Below are 25753 nucleotides of genomic sequence, written 5' to 3' on the forward strand. Positions count from 1 at the left end.
AGCACATCTTAGACAAGTTGAAGGCTAATTAACGCCTTTCTGGCATCATTTAAAAACAATCATGACAACTGGGATCTAATTAATGAAAAACTCTTCTTAATTTTCCACAAGTGAACACAGCTGGTCCAGAGGCAATAGGAGGCAACACCACCAAACAATATATTCCTACCGGAAAGTAAGAAAAAAAGAAAGACAGAAAAAAGACATGGCCAAAGCATGCCCAGCCAAAAACGTTGAGACACAATATTTTACAGCACATGTGCTTCCGTATGTTGACAAGCTTTATGGGTATACTGATCTCCTTTTCCAGAAGCACTTGGAACCTGCCCACGGAGCCAAAACTACTAGTAATTGGTGTATTGACCATGGTATTACTGTGCTTAACTGAACAGCCAACTGGCCTGACCTGCATGGCTGAACCCCACAGAGGATCTAGGTTATAATTATTGTCAAGAGGAAGCTGTGAGACACTAGATTCAAGTTTCAACAATAGTTTCAACTGAGCTTAAAGCTGCTATCAAAGCAAATCTGGGCTTCCATAACACCTCAACAGTGCCACAGGCTTATCACCTCCATGCCACGCCCCATTGATGAAATAATGTGTTTAAAAGTGTATTATAAATATGTTTTTTAGTGATCTCATAAAATATTAAAATATTTTGATGAGCTATATGCCAGAATCATCAAGATTAAAACGAAAAAAAAGGTTTTAAATATTTCACTTTATGCACAATGAATCCATTGATATATGAAAGTTTTACTTTTTGAATTACATTACGGAAGAAAATGAACTCTTCCACGATATTCAATTATTTTGAGATGCACCTGTATGTATCATGTATTACAGGGGGGGGGGGGGGGTTAGGTTTTAAGTGTCTTGCTCAAGGACGCATGCTTTGGGATCGCACTGGAATGGTTGGCACATCACGCACCACCAAAGCGCTGCTAGAGTCCAGACTGTCTCCAATTGGCTGGCTGTTTCCAGAATGTATATAATAACGTGCATCCTTAAAACTGCTTCATAAATAAGAGTTTATAAATAGATGGATAGTGATGGCCTTATTTTTATTCTATTCTATGAAAGTTAATTCAGTTCACCTGACTCTCTCTCTTCACTTAAAAAAATGTGCGCAATATAAATTAGTTGTCAAACTTGTCATGATCACATCATCATGGGGAAGGGCAATGATTAGCCTCCATCCATCCAGCCATTTCACTTTCACACAATTTCTTAAATCAGAGATGAGCTGGCCTGTTCCTTAGAGAGAGAGAGAGAGAGAGAGAGAGAGAGAGAGAGAGAGAGAGAGAGAGAGAGAGAGAGAGAGAGAGAGAGAGAGAGAGAGAGAGAGAGAGAGAGAGAGAGAGAGAGAGAGAGAGAGAGAGAGAGAGAGAGAGAGAGAGAGAGAGAGAGAGAGAGAGAGAGAGAGAGATGAGAGAGAGAGAGAGAGAGAGAGAGAGAGAGAGAGAGAGAGAGAGAGATGCATACATATACATCCTCCTCTACACTGTCTACAACAGTGGTTCCAAAACTATTTCATGTCAAGCACCCCCAAATCGACACTCATTAGCCCGTAGACCCCCATTTAAAAATATATGCTAGGGACCCCCATAGGAGAAGATTTGTACTCTAGCAGCGCCTCGGGGGGTGTGGTGTGCCAACCATTCAGGTGCGATCCCAAATCATGCCTCAAGGACATGCACCTCGGCCCAGGCCGTAGCGTAACGGTCTGGGCACCGGACTGGTAATCCAGTCGCAGTGTGCCGCAGGTTCGACTCCCGGACCCGACACGGCCTTTACTGCATGTCATCCCCCCATCTCTCTCCCGTTTCCTGTCAGCCTACTGTCTGTCCCTTCAAAAAATCAATAAAAGGCGTAAGCCGCAAAAAAAAAAAAAAAAAAGGACATGCACCTCGACACACTGCCGAGGCCAAGAACCCAACCTGCATGGGGCTTTTCGTTTCCCAGACCGTCTCACTACCAGTACCCACATGGCGGCCCACAGCTGGCCAGATTTTACCACATTCTAGTGTCCAATTTGAGATGACTTGAATGTAAGTCATCAGTCCTGTCCTCAGGCCCTGACATAAAAGGTAGCTTATGGTTAGCCTGAAAGAACGAGCCTTTTCCAAGGACTAGCAGGGCGGATTCAAACGAGTGCAAATCACTTATTTTGTACATCTTTTGCTACTTTTGAGAAGCACTGCAGTACTGTCCAGTCCAGTGGCCTTGACTGACCCCCTCATACATAACGCCTCCATGTGCCACCATGCAGAGACTTGTCTGCATGGATGGATATCGCCAGGAAACCTCACACTGAGCCTGTGCTTTTCCGAAAGCAAAGCAAGCGTCTAATGAGACACCTTTTCCTTCTGTACAAAACGCCCTCTTTCGTATTGGCCTCCTGCCCACTGCTCGGTGCAGAGTGAGAGGAGGACGTGAGTCACGTTGACGTCGGAGGACTCTAAGCTCAGAATGAACACCCCAAGAAATTATATTTGACAACTAAAGATCATGGGATCTACTGAATGTGTCAAACTGACATATTGAGCCCATGACACACAGTGTGGCTTCCTCCCAGTAGGCTACCTTCACATTCAGTAGATCCTGTCATCTTTTGTGGCCAGATGTAATTTCTGGCCACAAAATAATTTCTAGTAGGACTATAGTAAATAATAAAAAAGTCGCCATAATATTTTGTAAATAAAGACGTATTTAGCCCCATGTTCGACTGCCCCCGCCCCCCTGTCAAAAATAGCTAAAATCACTAAAACAGAAAGCTGCAAAAATTATTAACACTCATCTTTTACTTTCTCTAATAACAACCTAAAACATGAACCTTAGTTCAGTAGGGAGAATGAAGACCCATACCAACTCATACAGACAGAATGAAGACCCATACCAACTCATACAGGATGGCAGCTGCCATTTGTGGCTTCACCTTGGTTTCCAAGGTAACAGAAAATGTAGTGGTATATTTTGTGTAGTGGCAGCGATATAGCCATGTATAGTGTCTCTAAAAGTTGGTGAAAAGAAGAGATTGATTGAAGAGACTAAGAGTGATATTTTAAGATACCGTGCCGCTTTACTCTCGATTACTTTTTATCCATGATGTCTCCTCCATTAATTTTTCTTTTTTTCTTTCTGAAAACATAAATGATGGAGCTCGGCACAAAAACTAATTCCACCCACTTCACACCTGTAAAACTGTTATGTGACAATAAAGTTCTCTCCTGATTGCACATGCATTCCTGAACATGCATTTTCTGTTTAGTGAAGAACAGGAGACATGAACTATTACTGAACAAAACCTTCTATATAGCTGTGGTTCCCAAACCTTTTCGTGTCAAGGACCCCCAAATCAACATTTATTATAGGCCACGGACCCCCCATTTGAAACAAGTAAGACGCGCAAACGCGTGAAGCGAACGCAGCTTGTGTGTGTGTGGTTGTGTGTGCGTGTGTGTGTGTGCGCGCGCGTGTGCGTGTGCGTGTGCGTGTGCGTGTGTGTGTGTGTGTGTGTGTGTGTGTGTGTGTGTGTGTGTGTGTGTGTGTGCTACAGCTGCGCCCTGTGTGTGTGTGTGTGTGTGTGTGTGTGTGTGTGTGTGTGTGTGTGTGTGTGTGTGTGTGTGTGTGTGCTACAGCTGCGCCCTGTGTGTGTGTGTGTGTGTGTGTGTGTGTGTGTGTGTGTGTGTGTGTGTGTGTGTGTGTGTGTGCTACAGCTGCGCCCTCTGGTGGCGGGCGGGTGGTGTAACAGCGGGACAGACACACACATACACAGACATTCAGCCCTTGCTGTCATAGTAAGTGGCTCACTGCGTTCGCAAACATGCCAGTGACCCCGATAAGGGAGGATTTTTACAGCTCTGGCAGTGATTCCGAAACACATTAATGTCATGGACCCCCCAGTTTCACACGCATTATGCTATGGACCCCCGATTTAATGGCATTTCTATCTCTGGGACCCCAATTTATAATCGTAAAACCACTGTTAATTTAACTCTGAGAGTGTACAAATGTACACTCTCTGAGTAACAGACTCATAAGGGTCCATTTGGTCACTAACCATTTATAATTGAGCTAGGTACCCCCTGGAACTCCCTCAAGTACCCCTAGGGATCCCCGGACCCCAATTTGTCCATAGCAATACTGTGGGAATAGCCATTTATCACTTATTTTAACAAAGACATATCACTGTACTGCGTCTTTAACGGGGATAAAATGGGGGGAAGACATTATTTGAATCAGTGCATGTGTTATTGCGGAAGCTCTTGAACTGGACAGACGCCACTGTAATCTTTATATCTGTGTTTTCCCAGCATGCAGTTGGCTAACTGACTGTGACAGCTAAGCCAGGAGAAGAGATTTTCCTCCCAATGACTGAGCCTGATTTGGAGAGCGCCTCTCCTACATGACAAGAATACCAATAACCTTGTTCCCCATTTCATTACCGACAGTGAGATGGACGTGTCTGTGTGTGGCGAGTGCGTGCGTTTCGTGCGTGCGTGTCATGCTGCATGTACACATTGTGTTGCCATTTTCTTGTCAGTGGTGTGTGTTTCATGTGTCTGCGTGTCATGTTGTGTAAATATGAGTACCTGTGTGTTGCCGTTTCCTTGTCGGGGTGTGTCTGTGTGTGTGTGTGTGTCATGCTGTGTACATGTCATGCTCTGTGTGAATAGGCCCACCTGTGTTGCCATTTTCTTGTCATTGCAGTGTGTGTGCACGTGCGTCCGTGCACGCATTCAGGACCTGAATGCGTTTGCCTAGGATTTACATGTACTTTGTGCCAAGCACACTAGAAATCCTCTTCAACCTGCACTAATCTGATTTCACACACACACACACACACACACACACACACACACACACACACACACACACACACACACACACACACACACACACACACACACACACACACACACACACACACACACACCCACACACACCCTCCACCACCCCCCCCCCCCATATTTGATGTGCATGTCCTTACAGTGTGCCAGGTTAGCCTCCCCAACAAGTGCAGGTTTGTCCGTCAGTCTGTGATAAGATTCAGAGACCGAGACAGCAAAACCCTGTCTGTCTGACTTGGAGACAGCAGGCCTCATGAAACCTGTCTCAAGTATAGCAGACCTCATCATTTTTCATTTTTCGACCGCGGTCGAGATCGTGGATTTCACAATTTCACGCCAGACTTCCCGGTCCTTCATTGCTTGTTCCTGCTTACTGATGCCTGTGTCCCTAGCGATGACACAGGCAACGGCGCGTTGTGAGCTTGTAGGTCTGCCATTCTCAGAGCATAAATGAACATTAAGGCGCGAGACAAGGCAGAGGACTGTCAAGGCACAAAGCTACTGTAGCCTCTATGTCCGCGACAGAGACAAGGCAGAGAGGCACCAGGACCGTCAAGGCACAAAGCTACTGTAGTCTATGTCTGCGATAGGGCTCAGACACATGCACGGCTGTCTGTCTGCCTGTGAGGCTTAATGAAGAGCACACACACCCTGGATGAGAGCAGAGAAAATCCTCTGCCTTTAGAGAAGAGCAACAGGTTAAGACATCGCCTTTGAAACCCGTATTGCACAGGATTTCCCTCTTTAGGCGTTGATCCGACTGTTTTACTTAAAACAGCGAGAGTTCCATATTCTGTGCCGTTCTATGCCATGCATGGGGTGGTTCTCAAACCTTTTAATGTCAAGGACCCCCATATTAAAGTACTATATACTGGTGCCCGGCTGTAGAGCACAGAGTCGGTAACAATGGAAGTTGGAGATCCATGCCCCATCCATTATGCAATACCCGCTGTACCCGTGTCAGAGTACCCATTCCACCCACCTTTATTCCTATGAAGTTCTGTGCCAGGCATGCCCAAATATGGAGTGTTGTGATGTCAGAACAGGCCAGCTGGGCAAGAGCCCTGTCCAGAGGCCGGGCAGAGGCCTTTAATGGCGGTTCTGGACAACCGTGGGTCCGACCGATTCGACACCGGGCACTCCCTGTGGGGGTGTGGAACGCGTGTGTCGAATTTGAAGTCAGTGGGGCGAACGGTTCTCGAGTTACGTGCATTACAGACGTACGGACAGACGTACGGACAGACGTACAGACAGACGTACAGACAGACGTACAGAGACATGGTGCATGTATAGATAGATTTGGCCGCAGACCTCCATCTGAGAATATGTTGTGATAAGGACCCCCATATTCTTTTCACAAGTTTTTGAAAATAGCAGAGCTTCTCGATAGGCACATTTATGCTTTTCTATGCTTTACGTGCCTACTGCCTACTCAAAGCGCTTTAATTACAATGGTCCATTCATTCATACATTGAGCTTTAATTACAACGGTCCATTCATTCATACATTGTGAGGTGAAGTCAACGCCAGCGTCCTCACTTCCCACATTCACACACCAATAGTGGCAACCACTGGAGGCAATGTGGGGTTCAGTGTCTTGCCCAAGGACACTTGGACATGTAGACAGGAGGAGCCGGGATTCAAACCGCCGACCCACAGATCATTGGACGACCTGCTCTACCTCCTGAGCCACAGCTGCCCCCAAATTGGCTATTACTATATTATTAAATAGCCTAATTTTGCTTGGCAACGCCTGGAACCTTTCTTGGAGGACCCCTGCATTCACACACTAAATCAGGTGGGAGAGATGCCGCGCCATGCATCTCTACAATCATGTCGCTGTCAGGTGGAGACCTTGTATATCCAAGACAGTTACTTTTTAGGAAATGACGGGGCAAGGGAAGAGAACCTGTGTTCCAATGCATCTAAGGTGTTATTATTCAGTCTTCAAGCTCTTGCTAATCCATTTTGATGGTTCAATATTTATACCACTTTAACTTAAAAAAAAGCTAATCTACAAGCTTTCATAGTTTATTTACCTTAGTTATTATATGTATTTATTTGTATCTGATCTGTCGGGTGAAAACCTAGAATTATGTCCAAAACTGTTACTTTTCAGGATTCAAATAAAAATAAAAACAGCAAAACTAGCATAATTTTGTATGACACTGTGTGAAGATAATAATATAATATATTAAAGTCTAACTCATGTTGTAGTGATGTAATGGTGATGTAAAACAAATGGTGCCAACACAAACGCCATTAACAATAAAGAGACAATATGACGTAAATATTCCCTTCATTGTCAATGGTGTTTTTACATTGAACTAAAAACATCTCTCCCTCTCCCCCTCTCTCTCTCTCTCTCTCTCTGAGAGATACATGTGGGGGTCCTTTAAAAAAGACTGACATAGTCCTCTACAGTGGCATTCTATTATCCACAAGTCTCATGACTCAGGAGGCACAGTTCTGGACTTTACAAGAGTCTGTTACACCAGCAAGCCATATGTCCACCCACTTGTGCAATATATACGAGCTTGACGCCTTGCACTGTGGGCAGGAGACAGTTCTGGCCCCTGCATACAGTACATGGCTTTCACCAAGCCTTAGTTAGCCCCCGTCTCTCCGCCATATGGTGGGCGTCAAATTGATTCCGTTGCTGGATTCTCCAAAGACAATTTGGCAGCACTACTGACCGACCTCTGTTGCACTGACAGAACTGTCTGCCATCTTGGATAATAAGCAGGAAACAGACAGAAGGGCCTCGGGCGTATACAGGCTGGACTAGGTTGTCCTGGTTTGACTCGAGATGAAGACATACTGTAGTATAGAGCTAGCTTAGACGCTCAAACTTGTTGTGCATTGTGATAACACGTTAAGCCCTACGGTACAGTATATACATCCCATTCAGAGAATAGCCGAAATAGCCAACAAGCTCAAAACGTGCCGTGTGTGCATGTACTGTTGATTGGACTTTTGAACGTAGCGTGTGGAAGGAACACGTTATTCCAACCAGTTCCTTTTCCCTCCATCAGGCGCCCCGGCTGGCCAGGGGGAGGCAGTTTAGAGACCAGGATTACTGCAGGGTTTTTGTGAGGTACCTACCCTAATGCCTGTCGGACTGTTAGTACAGTATGTCTAACCACCGTATGCAAACCAAGTTGGTCTAGCCCTAGACCAAGGTGTAAAACAGTTTAAAAAGCCGGCACACAGAACATGACACACACACAATGCCCTTTAAAAGGAGGAGTAACCTCGGTCGTGTCAATTAAACACCAGAAACACATTTTCTTGCACGTAGACGTGACCAGTACACCCACAAAGTCTACTTGTGTCTCACTACAGCACCACACTGCCCAATGGCAGTGCCCACTGTCTGTGGGCCACGCACTGATGAGTTGACTGAATACTGGTGTGTTCAATCAACTCCACACAGCTCACTGATAGGGTGTGGAGCCGACAGAGAAAGGCCATACCTGAGGCGAGAAACAGACCACGAAGCACAGGTGACTACAGCCGTAGCAGAGACCCACACAAGATGCCTTTTCATCCTGTAGCTCTCATTCAACATGCATATCTCCCCCCCCCAACATATTTTTATTTGTGCCACTTTTGTGTTTTATTTAATACAGGAAGCCAAGGGCAGGGAGAGACAAGACGGGGGTTGGATTGGAACCCGCGGTTCCTCGCGCTCGCTGGGAGCATTATGGTCTGCACGTGTGTGCTGGCTGAGTCACCACACACTCATTACTATCAAAGTAACTTCACAGCTGTGTGACTCGCTTCTCTCTCCTAACCCAGGGCAATGCTTGTTAAAACTCCATCCTACACACACACACACACGATAGAGTTAAAAAAGTGATAGCCTCGATACCCAGGCTTTCATTTCGTCTGCGCGAAAGATGAAAGCCTGGAAAAAGCCGTGGGCTGAACCAGTCTAAAAGTGGGAGTCAACCCTTCCGGGTGGGCGTCGCTCTAAATGATGTGACGTAGCGCTGCACTAGGGGGGAGAGGAGGGGCCGGGGGTGACGGACAGATCGATGAGATCCAATCAGGGTGCGCGCATTTCTGAGGCGCGACCCTCCCATCTAGGCCAGAAATGTCTCTGCTTAGGTCAGGCTAAAAGAGTGAGAGAAAGTGAGAGACCATAATAACTATGATGGAATAAGGGAGCCAAGAACATGGTCTCTCTCTGGGCGTAGGGTGAATAATATATGATCATGGGTAATAATTAACAAATGCCTCCCTGGCCCTTGGGCTGAGAGCCAACGTATTCTATGATCACTGGTGCGGGGAGGGAGGGGGGGGAAGAGAGAGAGAGAGAGAGAGAGAGAGAGAGAGAGAGAGAGAGAGAGAGAGAGAGAGAGAGAGAGAGAGAGAGAGAGAGAGAGAGAGAGAGAGAGAGAGAGAGGGAGAGAGAGAGAAAGCCTTGTATCTCCATATACTTAAAGTTTTGTTTATGATGGTGCCTAAAGAAATAGCAGATCTACAAGCTCATTGTAGCCCTGTGAGCTTGTAGAAATCCTATTTTCACTACCGGTATATGAAATAAAAATGTACAAAATGTATCGTCTGTAGTCGTAGTTAAAGTAGCAGATCTACAAGCTATAGTGTTTCTGGCAGTCCAACAGTTTAATCACTCGCTGGGAGGAGACTAAAAAATTGCAGATACAGAGTCGTCGTCGTGATAGTGCTTGAACGCACACGCGTTTATTCACTGGGCACGCAAAAAGTGTGGTTCTTGTGTTACGTGCACGGGAAGCATGCATGCATGGGGCCTTTTGATTTGGTGTAGCTCCAGGGCCCTTGGTGGGGTTGATTGGGCACGGACAGCGATAATGAATTTATTTATATAGCACATTTCTAGACAAAGTCAAAGTGCTTTACATCAAAAGAAAACAACAAAAGATCAGTCCATACAATAGCAGGCATACAAATACAAAAACAAAAAAATGAAAATGACAAAAAAAGGTTTAGGAGAGATTTAAACGTGGATACTGATTTTGCACATCTTAGGTCAGTAGGTAGGGCATTCCAGAGAGTGGGGGCCCGGGTTGCAAAGGCCCTGCCGCCTGATAGGTATTTTTCTTTTGTAGATCTGTGATTTTGGTGGATGACGGTTTTGTGATCTATGACTCAGTGTCCCCTATGGTCTTGCCGAATTATGGATTATGAATTGCCCTGTGACTGACATTTGATGGCAGGCTGTCCCACTGACTTTAAAATAGTATGGTTCTGAGTTAAGATAGTAACACTTTTCCCCTAGCCAGCGTTGGTAGATAAGAGTTGTTTTGTTTCCGTTTGCCATAACACCCAGCCTCTGTGTTTTTGCCCTTGAAGTTATAGTATTCGCTCTAACAGTAACAGACTGGTAAACTGCACTCAATGACGTTCCACTAACTGATATTGCAGGTCCGGATTATCTCTGCCCCGTGAGATAGTTCCTGTGTGCAATATTCGTGACGTCTTGCATTATCTGTCCATTTGTAAACAAATATGTTTTTTGACCTTGTTGTTCGACACATTTTCCGGTGTATTGATTACGGTATGCTATATTAACCATGTTCAATTTGAACATGGAGAGAGATCGTTGTGAAACGCTGTCCGGATGGCATGTCTTCTTCTCTCCCGAAATAATGGTGAATATATCTGATTGAACCTCCCTCTAAGTTCTGCTTGTGCACTGTTGTTCTTCCTTGTGTCTGTCAAATTAATTCTAAGGTATTTTGGTTAACTCTGTTATACTCTGACTTTTACTCATTATAGCCTAAAAGGTTTTTATAACCATTTCTGTAAAGTTACTAAGCACTCTGCTTCTATTCTGGTAAAGAGTATTTATGGTACTTGGATTACTTTCTAAAGTATTTATACAGTTCCGGTGTTCCGGAGCTCTCTCTAGCTCTAGCTCTCTAAGCTATCGATCCTAAGCTATTATTAATTTATACAGTCCTTGTTTTATATAGTCTTTAAAGTATTTTAGAGATAAATTTAAATACCCATCACCGCCCTTAGTGACGACAAGCTGAGCTGTAGGGGACCTGAGTGGGCGATGATATAAATAGGCCACAAAAGGAATGGTTTTGGAGATTTAGACACCCGACTGTGACAATAATATTCCCCTCCTCTCTGAGGATGTTGGCTTGGCTGGACGGCAGAGACCGTTTTTTTGTTTTGTTTGGCCAGCTGCTTGTAAAGCATCATGTCTGTCTCTATAGGCTGCCTCTCTAAGCCAATGGGAGACTTACCGATAAAACCCATAGTTTGAACGTCGCAAAATGAAGCCGTATTTGCTGCATATGTTGAACGCCGCAACGTGAAGCCGTATTGGCTGCATATTCTGAACGCCGCAACGTGAAGCCGTATTGGCTGCATATTCTGAACGCCGCAACGTGAAGCCGTATTGGCTGCATATTCTGAACGCCGCAACGTGAAGCCGTATTGGCTGCATATTCTGAACACTGCAACGTGAAGCAGTGAGCTGAGGCTGCGGCACACACACTGATTATAGAGGTCCAAAATACAATGTCTCATTCTTAACCCATTCTGACCTGAGATCAGATTCTAAAAATGTCAGTCGTTCTTCGATTTTTCAAAAAATAGCAGACCTACAAGCTCGTATCGCGCCACTCGGTGGCGCGATATGAGCTTGTAGATCTGCTATTTTTCAATAGCTAAAGCACGACATGATGCCAACACCAAAATGGGTGCCCGGTCAGAATGGGTTAAGCCAATAATTTGATGTTCAGCGGCGGTTCCCAATGAAGGCACAAAGGAGACTCTTTGTATCTGCATAGGGAACTGCTGCTACAACATGCTGTTATACTGTATAGATGGGTATATAGGCCAGTGTCCGCTGCAAGTTGCAACACAAAGGTGAAGGCTGGCTGTCATTACGGTGTGGGAAGCTGAATAGAGCTGAAAGAAATGTTGCGAGTTCACCGCACAGTTCCAGGTGTATGAATAGCGTGCATTAATAAAATAGATCTTTCCTTGTCTGTGTGTGAGTGAGGACACACAGACACACTCCTCTCCCCCAAGATTCATGATTTGTATACTTTGCTGTGAGTTACTTTTCAGGAAATCTAAATAATATCCAGTGTGCTAAGGGATCAAATGTAGTTATGCAAGCAACCGAGCTGCCAACTTGCGCAAGTACTGCCGACTTCTACAAACGTACTCTCGGCCCCTGCATAAAAGTAAAGGCGAAAACAAACAAATCCGACATTATTACAAAATACAATTATTTTGCTACAACAACCCACCCAACCAACATTGAAACATATCTTAATTACGTCACCATCATATCTTAATTAAGTCACCATCATATCTTAATTAAGTCACCATCAACAGCCAATTAGGGACCACCGAGGACAGGCCTACATACGAACATACAGTACCATACATAATGTACGCAGCCAACCCCCATAAGGAGTGCAGTGCCCGGAGACAGTTGGACCCACGGTGGTTGTCCAGAACCACCACAAAAGCCCTCTGGACAGGGCCCCGGCTGCCCATGCTCACAACATGATCACAACACTCCATATTTGGGCAAGCCTGACACAGAACTGACACAGAGAGACAGATACAGAAATCAATTCACCATGTCTCTGTACGTGTGTATGTACGTCTGTAATCCACATGACTCTAGAACCGTTCGCCCCACCGACTTGCGGGTTGTTCTGACATCACAATGGTGTTCCGACATTTGCACAGACCCCATATTTGGGCATGCCTGACAAAGAACTCCACATATGGTCATAAGGGACAAAGACATAATTGGGTGGGCATTCATTTCCAACATGCATCGTTCCAAGCAGCCCAGCCCATTGGCACCGCTCTAGTGCTATAAAATCCACAGATAGACATACCCTTGCATCTTTTCTGCACAGATCATACTAGGCAAGCATTTGGAGAAAATATGCAAACATGCACCAAAAAAAGCTACAAACTCATGCACAATGCATTGTAAACAACACATTGTGAGATTGTAAATAAGCGATTTCCGAGGTTCGAGATTTTCGATTTTCGAGGTTGGTGTAGATAGAGGAAAAGAAATATAGACCCCCAATCAATAAAGTAAAATGTTTATATAGTTGTATAAGTGGTTAACTGACTGGAGCACCTGCATCAGTGAACATCAAGCAATAAGCAGCGTTTGGAATCACCAGCACGCAAAGACTGCCCCCGTTAACGGGAATGAGGTATGGTCTCTGAACTGGATGCTCATTACCCAAGTAATTAAATGTTACATAATGCAATCTGTTCATGAGTTATGGGGTCTTTCTTTCCCTTTTTTTCTCTTTTTCTTTTTGGGGGTTGTTGTCGAGTACAAAGGGTGCCGGGGAAGTATAATTTCACAGGTGAGCGCTCCCTCGTGTTTGCTTAACTAGGGGCAGATGGCGGCGGAACAGACGGCGAATACAAAATGACATTAGAGCATGCCTTCAAATCAGTGTTGTTTTCGTCGACTAAAACAAGACGAATTTTTTTCGTATACTACCTTTTTCCACTGACAGAAACTAAATGAAAACTAAGGTATGCTGACTAAAACTAAGACTAAATATACTGACAATATAGTCAACAAATTAAAACTAGACAAAAGATTTAGGAAGGGACTGGGAGATCCAGTATAAGTCATTTACAATTCGTTGCATGCTGAAAATTGCCGATCTACAAGCTCACAACTGGGCTGTAAATACAGTCATTACAACAGCATCAAGGCCCACCAAAATACATTTTGTTCGACTAAATCAACTAGATTTAGTCGACTAAAATCTTATGATATTTAGTCGACTAACACTAGACCAACACTATATTCCAGCTGACAAAAATGTGACTAAAACTGAATGAAAACTAAAATCAAAATTTGCTGCCAAAAACAACACTGCCCCGTGCCTTCAAATCTAATTTCGTAAAACAGTCCCCGTGTTCTGCACGGGGACAGCTAAGGGGAAGAGGCAGCTGAAAAGCTCCAGCATATACTGTAGGCTTTGAATTCAGTTTACAAATAAAGGTTATAAAAATGAATAAATCGGGCGGCAGGTATGGCTGGCTGCAGCAGAGATGTCAGTGTTCGAGGGATATCTCACTTTAAAATGGACGGAATGGAAACATCACGGCCCCTTGACACATTGGGACATTCTGATGCGTGAGGGCGAGGGGCTGTGATTTTTCCATTACTTTTTACTTTCATGGAGGTGGACGGACGTTCATGACGTCACCTGCGTAAGCCCGGACCTCAAAAACGTCCACTCCCTCGAGCCATTGAGTTATAATTATACTTCCGGCAGTCTTCCGGGTGCTTCAAAACACCACGGAGCAACTTCCATTGAAATGAATAGCGGGGGGCGGGGCTAACGCTCCGGTTCGGTCTCTATCCTTTATATCTCTATGACACAGACGTGAAAAACTGTGCATTAAGCCACAGCATCATGGCGTTTCCCATCCACGTATGTAGGCCTACGTATATGCATATAAGTGCTATGTATTGAAATGCAGCTTAGTTACATTTTAGCAGCAACTTACAACTTCGTTTACTTCAAAAATAAAATCACACCCGTGTGAAGTGAGGGGCACTATATCCTTTCATACATCGAACATCATCCCGGCCAATCACAATTTGCGTCCTTATTTTTCCGTCCTCACTTTTTATCCTCAATAACAGAGCAATCTAGTAAGATTGCGGCGACATGCTTTGATCTCGCCGGTGCCACACTAGCAGGGCTATAGTTCCAAACATTAGAACTATCCCATTGAGATCGAATGAGCGCTTCCGCATTCCATTGTTACAATGGGAGTCAACACTAGTGTCGCCACTCTCTTCCTATATATGGTTAGGGTAATAATAGGGTTAGGGTAATAATAATATTACTCTGCTCAATACGTACATTGCTCAGCCAATCACATCATCACTATATGCGTGCTCAGCCAATCAAATCATTGCCATGGGGTACACACAATCACACAAAGCTGGGCATAGAGGGGGCTAGCTCCCCTCAAACATCATGCACGTTCGGCCATCCAAAAAATGGTTATTGTTCGGTTGTAGTATGAAGTCTACAGCCATCTTTAGAGAAACTTATCAGCCAAATTTGCTACTTGAACATGCAACCGTGTTTTTGTTGGTGTTATTAGCATCCTCTGGTGGACAGAAATGGTATGTGAAGAGGCTGATGTTCCTTCATGTAGGTTTCTATCCAATGTTGTGGATACACTTGTGTGACTTGAGATAATTTGAATGATTGGAACTCTTGCCACATTGTCTAATGTTTTTTCTCCAGTGTGGATTTGCTAGTGTCTCTTCAGGTTCATTAAAACACTAAAACTCTTTACAGATGTAAGATCTTTCTTCAGACCAGATCTATACTCTTGCAGGGATCCTGGAGAAGGCCTGGGCATATCCGTTCTACATGTGTTTTGTGGATTTGGAGAAGGCATATGACCGGGTCCACCGGAAGGTTCTGCGGGAGTACATATGTGGTGAGGGGGACCTTGTTGAGGGCCATCCAATCTCTGTACTCCTAAAGCGAGAGTTGGGTCCATGTACTCGGGAGTAAGTGGAATTTGTTTCCGGTGGGGGTTGGCCTCCACCAGGGCTGTGCATTGTCACCGATCCGGTTTGTGATTTTCATGGACAGGATCTCAAGGCGAAGTCATGGCAGAGAGGGTATATACATACCCTCTCTGCCATGAGCTAAGTTGCTTCACAGATTTTTGTCACCACCAGGCCAAAGGCCTGGGGAGAGAGTATGTTACGATACAATCATACACAGACCTGAAAAACAGTGCATTAAGCCACGGCATGATGGCATCATGTGGTCAAGCCGGATCTGTCTGATATTTCATATTCCATCCTAATTGGCTAACAATGGCTTTGCTAACAAAGCCTCAAATCATGAACGCAGCGTGCAATTTACGTGAAATCTTTCATGGACTTTCCTACTAGGATGAGGGATATATCCCACCCTTTTCACATTGGCCTGTTATAGCGCCACCAACAGGTGGATTTTTGCAAGACACATTTTTGGAACAAAATGCCTCAAATCCTCCAAATGCCATTGAAGGCATGAGAAGAAATGGCACCTTTTTCACATTGGCCTATTATAGCACCACCAGGAGGCCACAACCTGACCTGCCCTGGTGGAGACCTGTGCCCCGAAGGCCACTTTATCTAGTTGCAGATTATGTGGTCCTGATGGCACCATCGGTCCAAGACCTTCAGCTCTCACTGGACCGGTTTGAAATCGAGTGTACTGCGGCTGGGATGACGATCTTGCATCTCCAAATTTGAGGCCATGGTTCTCAGCAGGAAACCGATGGATAGTGCAGTCCAAGTAGGGAATGAGACATTACCCAAGGTGAAGGAGTTTAACTATCTCGGGGTCTTGTTCACAAGTTGCCCCCGTGACCTGACTACAGATAAGCTGTTCAAGATGGATGGATGGATCTTTCTCCAGGTGTATTTTCAAAGCAAATGCACAACTGAAACTCTTGTCACAATGTTTACAATGGAAAGGTTTTTCTCCAATGTGGATACACTGGTTTTTATTCAAGTCACCTAACTGATTGAAACTCTTTTTACACTGTTTACAGTGGTAAGGTCTTTTTCTCCCGAGTGGATACGTTGGTGTGTCTTCAAGGCACTTAAATTACTGAAACTCTTGTCACAATGTTAACAATGGTGAGGTCTTTCTCCCGTGTGGACACGCTGGTGTGACTTCAGGGTACTTAAAAGACTGAAACTCTTGTCACAATGTTTACAATGGTAAGGTCTTTCTCCCGTGTGGACACGCTGGTGTGTCTTCAGGTTACTTAACTGACTGAAACTCTTGTCACAATGTTTACAGTGGTAAGGTTTTTCTCCCGTGTGGACACGCTGGTGTCTCTTCAGGGTACATAAATGACTGAAACTCTTGTCACATTGTTTACAGTGGTAGGGGTTCTCTCTCGTGTGGATACGTTGGTGTGTCTTCAAGGCACTTAAATGACTAAAACTCTTGTCACAATGTTTACAATGGTAAGGTCTTTCTCCCGTGTGGACACGCTGGTGTGTCTTCAGGTTACTTAACTGACTGAAACTCTTGTCACAATGTTTACAGTGGTAAGGTTTTTCTCCAGTGTGGACACGCTGGTGTATTCTCAAAACATTTAGACAATTGAAACTCATGTCACATTGTTTACAGTGGAAAGGTTTTTCTCCTGTATGGATACGCTGGTGTGTCTTCAAGTCACCCAACTGATTGAAACTCTTGTTACACTGTTTACAATGGTAGGGTTTCTCTCCCGTGTGGATACGTTGGTGTGTCTTCAAGGCACTTATATGACTGAAACTCTTGTCACAATGTTTACAGTGGTAAGGTCTTTCTCCCGTGTGGACATGCTGGTGTGACTTCAGGTTATGTATCAGACTGAAACTCTTGTCACAATCTTTACAATGGAAAGGTTTTTCTCCTGTGTGGATACGCTGGTGTCTCTCCAGTTGACTTAAAAAACTGAAACTCTTGTCACAATGTTTACAGACGTGGGGTTTGCATCCTGTGTAAGTCATCTCATGAGTCTTCACTTCTCCTGGCCGAGTTACAATAGTCTTGGTAAGCTGTTGATGACGGCGCAATCTTGGTTGGTTTGTGTCTTGTTTCTGGCTGTTTAGAGGGCTGTTGATCGTCTGACAGGCTTTTGGGGGGATCTGGCCATTGCCCTGCATTTGGCAGTCCAGCTCATTGTCGCCCCTCTTTGTGTGTTCATGAAGGTGGACCTGAGACGTTAAGCCATATGGACGCTCATCAAAGCTGACCTGAGTCTGGGGAGACCTCATACCTTACAGGAGTAGTGGGCAATTCTCAGAAAGGCTGTTATGGACTGTGATGAGATGGGGCACTTATACTCATTTCTAGCCAATGCTTCAACTCTCCAAGTCTCTCATAGAAATATATTCCAGACTCTTTCTGAAATCTTTAAAAAGAAAACTGTTTATATAGGATGAGTTCAGGGCTGGTCGACGTCACACACAATTCAAACCATCACGATGCATGACTAACAACACCACTTTGTTCAAGTGCCGCTGCAGTTTGTGCATGTGTCCTGAATTTGGCACCATCTTATTAGAATGCGGTTTCAAACATCGGGTTCAGGGACCACCAGGGATCCAAATTGACCTTTACGGTCGGTGTAAAAATGGAACCAAATGGAAACTTACGGATCCGTCTTTCCAGTTTCTGGATCGACTGAGGCACCTGTGTACTTAAAGGTATATTCAGTGATTTCACTTAATTCAAATATCACTTATTTTTTTGTTTTGTTGTGATAATCCTCCCTACTATAGAGTGTGCTGGCCATATAAGGAGTTCATCCCTGTCCCCAGTTAACCCCTGGGGGTCAAAAAAACCTTTTTTTGACTCTCTATCCTGATTGGACGAAAGGCTGGGTCCCACAGCCAAAAACGAAACCTAAGGTTTTTTGAGTGAAATCACTGAATATACCTTTAACAACCACTGTTTGTGTTCAATTGGGGAATTGTTTTGTTCACAGCACAGATGTCTTGAGTGGCTTACATTTGGCTACACTAAACACAGGTATCCGGAGAAATCACCAGTTTTACGACTCGCCGCGGTTTAGTGCATTTTAGTTTTACTTCACCTTCATTTAAATTGCATTGAATTGAGAGAGAGGATAGTTTAGTTTAGAGTTTACACTAGATGAAGTAGGAATGCTAAAGTTTAAACACCAAAGTAACGAAACAATGTAATAAATTAGTAAACAATATCCTGAATTAGTAGGCCTACTATCATTGGTATTCACATACTCAACTTTGTATCATTATCTAGCTGACCATTTCATTGAACAAAATAATTTGATCACTTTGGAAATTAAATATAACATCTGTGGGGTTGACATACGACACTGATGAAGACAGCATGTTAGCATGAAAAAAATTAAATAACGGAGGTGGGTCGCACACACCAAGACTGCAGTTCAGTTCATATTTGAACAGGGACAAACTTTTCCAGCCTTCATCAGTGTCTAGCCGAAACGTTTGGATAGCCGAAACGTTTGTCCCTGTTCAAATATGAAATAAAAAACTATTTGAACTGAAGTGTGTGCGACCCACTACCGTTATTTTGATATGTTTTGAACGGGTAGCACACCTACAGTCAGAGTGTGGTGGTCACATGAAGAGCATAACCATGAAGACATTAACAGTTTCCGTGCCGCGAATGGATTACTCCAGGTTAATGTCGCTGCCGTATCGGACATACCCGCCTTTTGTTTTATGTGTTTAATCCGCCGTAATGTAATGAATCAAAAGAAAATCCGTCTTCGTCGCGGAGTATGAGACTGGATGGCTTCGCTGTGATGACGAAACCGGAAATCGTCACATGCTGTGGGCTGCTAGGGCTTCTGGGAAATTGAGGCCAATGGAAATGCATTGGTTGCAACGCCTCATTGAAACCAATCTTGTGTGCGTCTTCCGGGTGCACCAAGATGGTGGATGCTACACACAGATCATAACAAACCACGGGAGCTTTTTTTGATGGATTTTCGCGGATTAAAAGCCCAAATAATTCAGCGTATGCTCTAAAGGTAATACAACAATCTCGGCAGTGAAGGGGGGTTGATTAAAATGCGGGTTAATCGTAAAAAACAGTCAAACTGTTAATGAAGATTTTTTTGCTGCGGCAAGTTGGTAAACTGTCGAGTTATCCGGTATCCAACACACACGCGTGAACTTTAGTGTATTTGTAGCGTATCCGTACACTGAAAATAGACAGTATTATGTAAAAATAAAGTATTATGTTCAACAGTGTTGTGAAGTGGACCAGTGGTTCTCAAAGTGGATCCCCAGGCGTCCTTGGAGGGGGTCCCCAGCCACATTTGTTACCGTGACTATTTAAAATGGCGCCGCTCAAAAATAGCAGAAAGTCCGTCTACATATTACGTACATTTTCCCACGTAAACTTTCCCATTTAATGTTTGTGTTGCCACAGATTTACGTCATATTTGGCAGACATTTTACCTAATTTCTCCTTTCATTGTCAATGGCAAATATGAGACGTGTGGGTACAAAAGCTGAATATGTGATTGGTTAGCCGATTTGCTCGTCCACATATGACGTAAATGTTCCCTTCATTGTCAATGGCATTTAATGTTTGTTGCCACAAATTTACATCATATTTGGCGAACATTTGACCTAATTTATCGATAACTTGTATTCCCACATTCATGCTTTGTGTTTTTGTAAATTAATGCTGATGTGTGATGAAAGTGAACTGGTTAGTCTGTGCGTTTTATACAACATTTAACCAATGAAAAGTCAAAACAAGAGATTGTGACTTAATTGGATTCATTGATTGGGACACAGGTTCTATTTTCCATTTCCTGGAATGTAACTATTATGGACATATGACGTTTCCACTCGACAGTCATCTTCACGAACATCAATCATCTTCAACTCTCTCTCCGTCATCAGGCTTTATGCACAGACAGGAAACTCAGATGACCGACAGTGGCCAGTCATTCGTAGACGGTCAAAGACCGGACCCAGGGATCGGCGTCGGGAACAAGCCAGTGGGCTCTGGAAGTAGCATCATCGTCAGCCCCCGACAGAGGGGGAACCCCGTTCTGAAGTTTGTGCGGAGCGTCCCGTGGGAGTTCGGCGACGTCGTACCAGACTACGTCATGGGACAGACGACATGCGCCCTCTTCCTCAGTATCCGGTACCACAACCTCAACCCCGACTACATCCACGAGCGCCTCAAACAGCTGGGACGCGGCTTCACCCTGCGGGTGCTGCTGGTCCAGGTGGACGTGAAGGACCCCCACCACGCGCTGAAGGAGCTCACTCGCATCGGAATCATGGCCGACTGCACTCTCATCTTAGCCTGGAGCCCGGAGGAGGCGGGACGCTACTTGGAGACGTACAAGTCCTACGAGAAGAAGCCCGCCGATCTTCTGAAGGAGCGCGTGGAGAAAGACTATCTGTCCACGGTGACCGACTTCCTGACGACCGTGAAGTCCATCAACAAGACCGACGCCATTACACTCTTGTCTACCTTCTCCACTGTCGAGGGGATCATCGTCGCTTCTAAAGAAGACCTGGGCCTCTGTCCAGGCTTAGGACCGCGAAAGGCCAGATGTCTGTATGATGTGCTCCACCAGCCCTTCCTCAAGTCTAAGAAGAAAGACAGCTGAACAAATGTACCAGATGTACATGCTCACAACTCGTCACAGTCGCTTGTTGATCAGTTATTTTCAAATACCCGCTGGAACCCGTTCAACTCTCAAGGACCCTTGAACTGTTCTCCAAATATTACACACAACACATTGACTATATTTCCAAGGTCTGTGCTATAGACTCAATTTCATATTTTATAACAATTAAAACTGTTTGGTGCAATGGATATACTATTAAAATCACACCTGTGTGAAGTGAGGGACACTTTAAACAGTAGATCATCTCATTCTGGCCATATACACGGCAGAGATGGTGCCCCAACTGGGTTGACACATGATCCCCAGACCATCCATAACATGATGCATGATCTTGTATTTGTTTTGTTTGCCTGTTTGTTTAAGGTTTTCTTTTTACTTTGACTCCACAGTCCTAGCAATAGAAGGTCCAGGACATCATCATCCTCCTCCTCACAGATCTACTCAGAGGGAAAGACTCTCTCAACTTTGTCATCCATCCTCATCGGATGCAGTGATCCTTCTTGTTTGTGCACGGAACACACACAGCCATTTTCATATTAAAAATACCTCATTAAGGAATATGATCTTCCTTTATTGGTGAGAAAGGAAAAGCCAAAATGGTCTGTTGCGTGGAAACCTCACATGTCCAAAACTGTTACTGTTCAGGAGTCAAATTCAAGTAGTAGCAGCAAAAGTAGCGGATCTACATGGCTCAAATCTGAACGTATGGATCTGCTACTTTTGATGCATTTGTGACACTATGATCAAGTAGGGCGTTTATTTACGAAAAAAAAGGTTTAAAGAATTATGGAGATAAGAGGTTACTGCCACGACAGCAACGAGATGAAAAAGTTGCAGCTGTTGGCAGTGGGGGCGTACCGCGTACCAATTGTTATTTCATGCATGCTCCGTTTGGGAGGAATTACTTTTGAAAGCCAAAGAGTTTATTAGAGGTAATGAATGGGGGCCCCGGAATGATGACACTGCTTTCTTCTCTGCCTGACAATGACTCCATCACTGACTGTAATCGTGGATATAAATGCAAATTGCACGCCCGCATATAATACTTAATTTTATTTCTGTTGAGCTCCTCTAACCCACTAAAACCAGGAAAGCATTGGTCATTTTAGCTTTTATAGCAACTAGAAAACTAGGATTTATTAATTTCTTTCATACCATACATCTTCTAATCTTCTCTTCTGGGGGTCCCTGGCACAAAACATTCAGATGGGGCGTCCGCAGCCAAATACACATCATTTTGGAGGTCTAACTACTGATTTGTAGAATGGGCTAATGCAGTAAGAAGTCACCGTGGGCTTCATTTGACATGATATAAAAAAATGGAGACAAATGTGAATCGATGCCCTGTGAACACATAACCAGTATGTCTGTTCTCACTGTATCGGATACTGTATGATTGCTTGAATTCATTACGCAGGCATGAAATACGCAACAGCATGGCCATAATACTGATGTATTGTTGTGTCTGTTATGAGGGCTGGCTGCATTAAAGGAAGGTGTGGTCGCTGGTATAAATCCTACACCAGTAAATATTAAGAGTGTAAGTCGGGTAAATGGAGGGTCATTGACATGAGGAAAAAAAGCTTGATAACTGTACCCATTTTGTTTGTGTGCGTGCGTCCTACTGTCATAGGCACAGCCCATTTTTTGAGAGGTGCTAGCCCCTCCTATGCGCAGCTTTGTCTGTTTGTGTGTAGCCCATAGCGATGATTTGATTGGCTGCGCACCCCATAGCGATGATTTGATTGGCTGTGCAAAGTATGTATTGAGATCTGAGGATAAAAAGTGAGGACAGAAGAGTGAACAAGGAAAAGTGAGGACACAATTGTGATTGCCCGTAATGAGATGATGTATCATGATAAGAACGCCCCACACTTCACACGGGTGTGCTTTTTTACATTAATGTTACATTTTATATTTAACATTCATTTAAAAATGAGGTTCCACGCCACGGTCTCCTGTGCACAAGCTATTTGGGGATACAGTATGTCAGTGGTTCGTAAAAGTGGGGTCTGAGACCCCCAGGGGTAATTGAAGGGATTCCAGGCCGTCTCCAGCCTAATGGTTGATAGTCTGTTAGGAACCAAATGAACCCTTAAGGCCTGGGCTCCACCGAGTGCGTTGCGTTGCGTTTGGACGGCGTCAAAAAATTAACCGGTGCAAACGGGTAACCGTTGGCAGTGGAGCAGCCTTCATTGATTAAAAAGGTAACATTCGCTGACGCTGACGGACGCGCAATGGCTGCAGTGGAGCTTCGGCGTTACAGGTCTGTAACTCTGAGTGTACAAATGGAACATTAATGTCCAGCTGCTAAAGCAACATGCTGTTGACCTGAGCCAGAGGCGAGATGGCATGCTGAAGCAACTCCAATATTTGCACTTTCTTGCGTGGCAGGTGCTTGTCAGGGGACACGAGGATAAGGGGTGAAACCTCCATCTGACTACCTTAGTGGCAAAAACTAAACGTTATGGGAAGTTTCAAAGTCTCAAGTCCTTTTCCCATGACATCTTGAATAAACTGATAATACGCTGTTGCTCAATATCACAGGTGGCATTATGGCGTTATGCCGTTAATAATGGGTGAGACGAAGGGACATAAGTGGGTAAAAAGACGGTAAGAAGTGTAAGCTTGAATTTCCCTTTAATAGAACACACACACACAGGTTCTCTCAGCACTTCATTTCCTGTGTTGTCCTCAGGGCACCTCCCTGGTGGACAGCCATGGTCATGCGATGCATATCTCTGTGTCCTCCTGCCCTACAACACATCTGAGCAGCTGCTACTGCTGAGGCCTCAAAACCTTTTATCTGCTACACACACACACACACACATGCACGCACGCACTCATGCACGCGTGGGTGCACACGCATCAAAAGCTAACACTCCCTTTATGTGGAAACTCAAAAGAAATGACAAGGCAAAGTGCAGTAACTACTTTTTTGGACACACCGACATATTTGTGTATCCCAAAGGTCAACTTAGCCTTCGTGATTCGAGGGGATAAACAATTACTTTGATAACATATGATTTACAATTAGTGTAATATCACTTAATTCATTTGCTAATACCTCATTTGGCTGACCTGTTGAAACACTTTTAAACTCAATATATAATAAATAATATTATAAGACCCCGGGGCAGACCAAGGCGCAGTTGGAGGAAACAAATCGTCTCACTGGCCTTGGAACATCTCGGGTTCCCACTAATGTTGCTCTGGAGAGGGGAAGTATGGAACACTCTGTGGAGCTGTTGCCCCGGCGACCCAACTACGGATAAGCGGTTGAAGATGGATTGATGGATAATAATAATGTGATGATAAATAACAGACATTCTTTTGTAGTCACTGCACTTTGGATTTGTAGGGAGCCGAGTAGTAGTAGTAACAGCATGGCTCGTAGAGGCCTACAACAGTCTGTCCACGGCTAATCTCACAAACTGCTGGACCGAACAGCACCAAATATCTTAAGGTGCGTTCAGACTTGGGTGGTTAGAGCGGCACATATACATACAAAGACGAGAATTGCGCAAACGGGCGCGGCGCGGCCTGGCGTTGCACAAACGGGATGAACCGACGCGAATATATATATATATTCAGGTCTGAACGCAGATTTTTTATGCACACTGCCAGTAGGCCAAGGAGTACATCCCAGAATAATTTTAAAATATTTTTTTATGTTCCTTTATTTCATATTGCGTGAATTCGTAATCTCAGATCCACCATCCTGCCATCGCTCCATATTTAGCAAAGACATTTGTCCATGTCCATGTTTTGGGCCAGGGCAGGTTTCCCCATACAGGTTTCCCCATACAAGACTTGTTTTAATAATTGCCCAAATATGTGGTTATATCTATGACATATCTGTGACACGTCATATATATGTCAGAGATATGTCATAGGTGACTGAAGACATAAGACTGGCCATGAACTTAGCCAGCTGCACAGGTACAGAGCTACTGAACACAATGGTCATGTCCGGAACGACGTTCATGCAACCTTACTCTTCGGATGCCCTTCAATCTTGCATGCGCATTTTCCACGTTTGCCACATTTATTGAAGAAAGGAACCTGCAGATAAGGTGATAAGTGAGGAAAGAATAGAATCCGTCAGTACTGTTGAGTTGCCTCTCTCTATAGGACATAAAGCCACTGTTGGTGCATGTCGGCCTGCTGATCCGTTTATATTTGGGTTTCGTCCACCAATAGGCCAAAGGACAAAGATTTATGCGAGTAGCCAACAGCTGTGCATCTACCGAGAATAAGCTGGCAAGCTAGAGCCGTTTGCACATCAGTTAACATTTGTACGTTTATCGTTTTTCTGTTGTACTGGCCGGGTTACATTTTTATAATTAATATCTGTCATAATTCTTACATTTCTAGTGTTACTAGCAGCTGCAGATAGTATAGGCCTATAGTATTTATCATTTCACAAACGGATACGTGACAAAATACCTTGCTGAAAGAGTGTATTGCCTTTGGGTTAGTTAGCCTAATTGTTTATTTACATATTTTCATTTTAAAGACGTTTGCAATTGAATTGGCTCATAACTTGCTGAATCTACCGTGGTTCAGGGAGCACTGTAACCGCACAAAGCCGTTTTTCCACCGATTACATTATTGTAGAGCACAGAAGTCGACGGTATATCATTTATCTTGGATTGTTGTTGTAGCCATAGCTGTGCACAAAGAAAAG

At 44.3% G+C, this 25753-nt stretch overlaps 1 protein-coding gene across 1 annotated transcript; it reads left to right on the forward strand.

The window, feature by feature from the left end:
- Window positions 1–20346: 20346 nt before the first annotated feature.
- On the forward strand, window positions 20347–21042 carry LOC310859233 (DNA excision repair protein ERCC-1-like; the record flags this gene model as incomplete). Its single annotated transcript, XM_083765635.1, has 1 exon — window positions 20347–21042. The coding sequence occupies one exon, from the start codon at window positions 20347–20349 to the stop codon at window positions 21040–21042; it is 696 nt and encodes a 231-aa protein (XP_083621761.1).
- Window positions 21043–25753: the final 4711 nt, after the last annotated feature.

Source organism: Protomyctophum parallelum (assembly GCF_964188405.1).
Source record: "Protomyctophum parallelum genome assembly, chromosome: 5".
In the NCBI taxonomy this organism is placed as follows: Eukaryota; Metazoa; Chordata; class Actinopteri; order Myctophiformes; family Myctophidae; genus Protomyctophum; species Protomyctophum parallelum.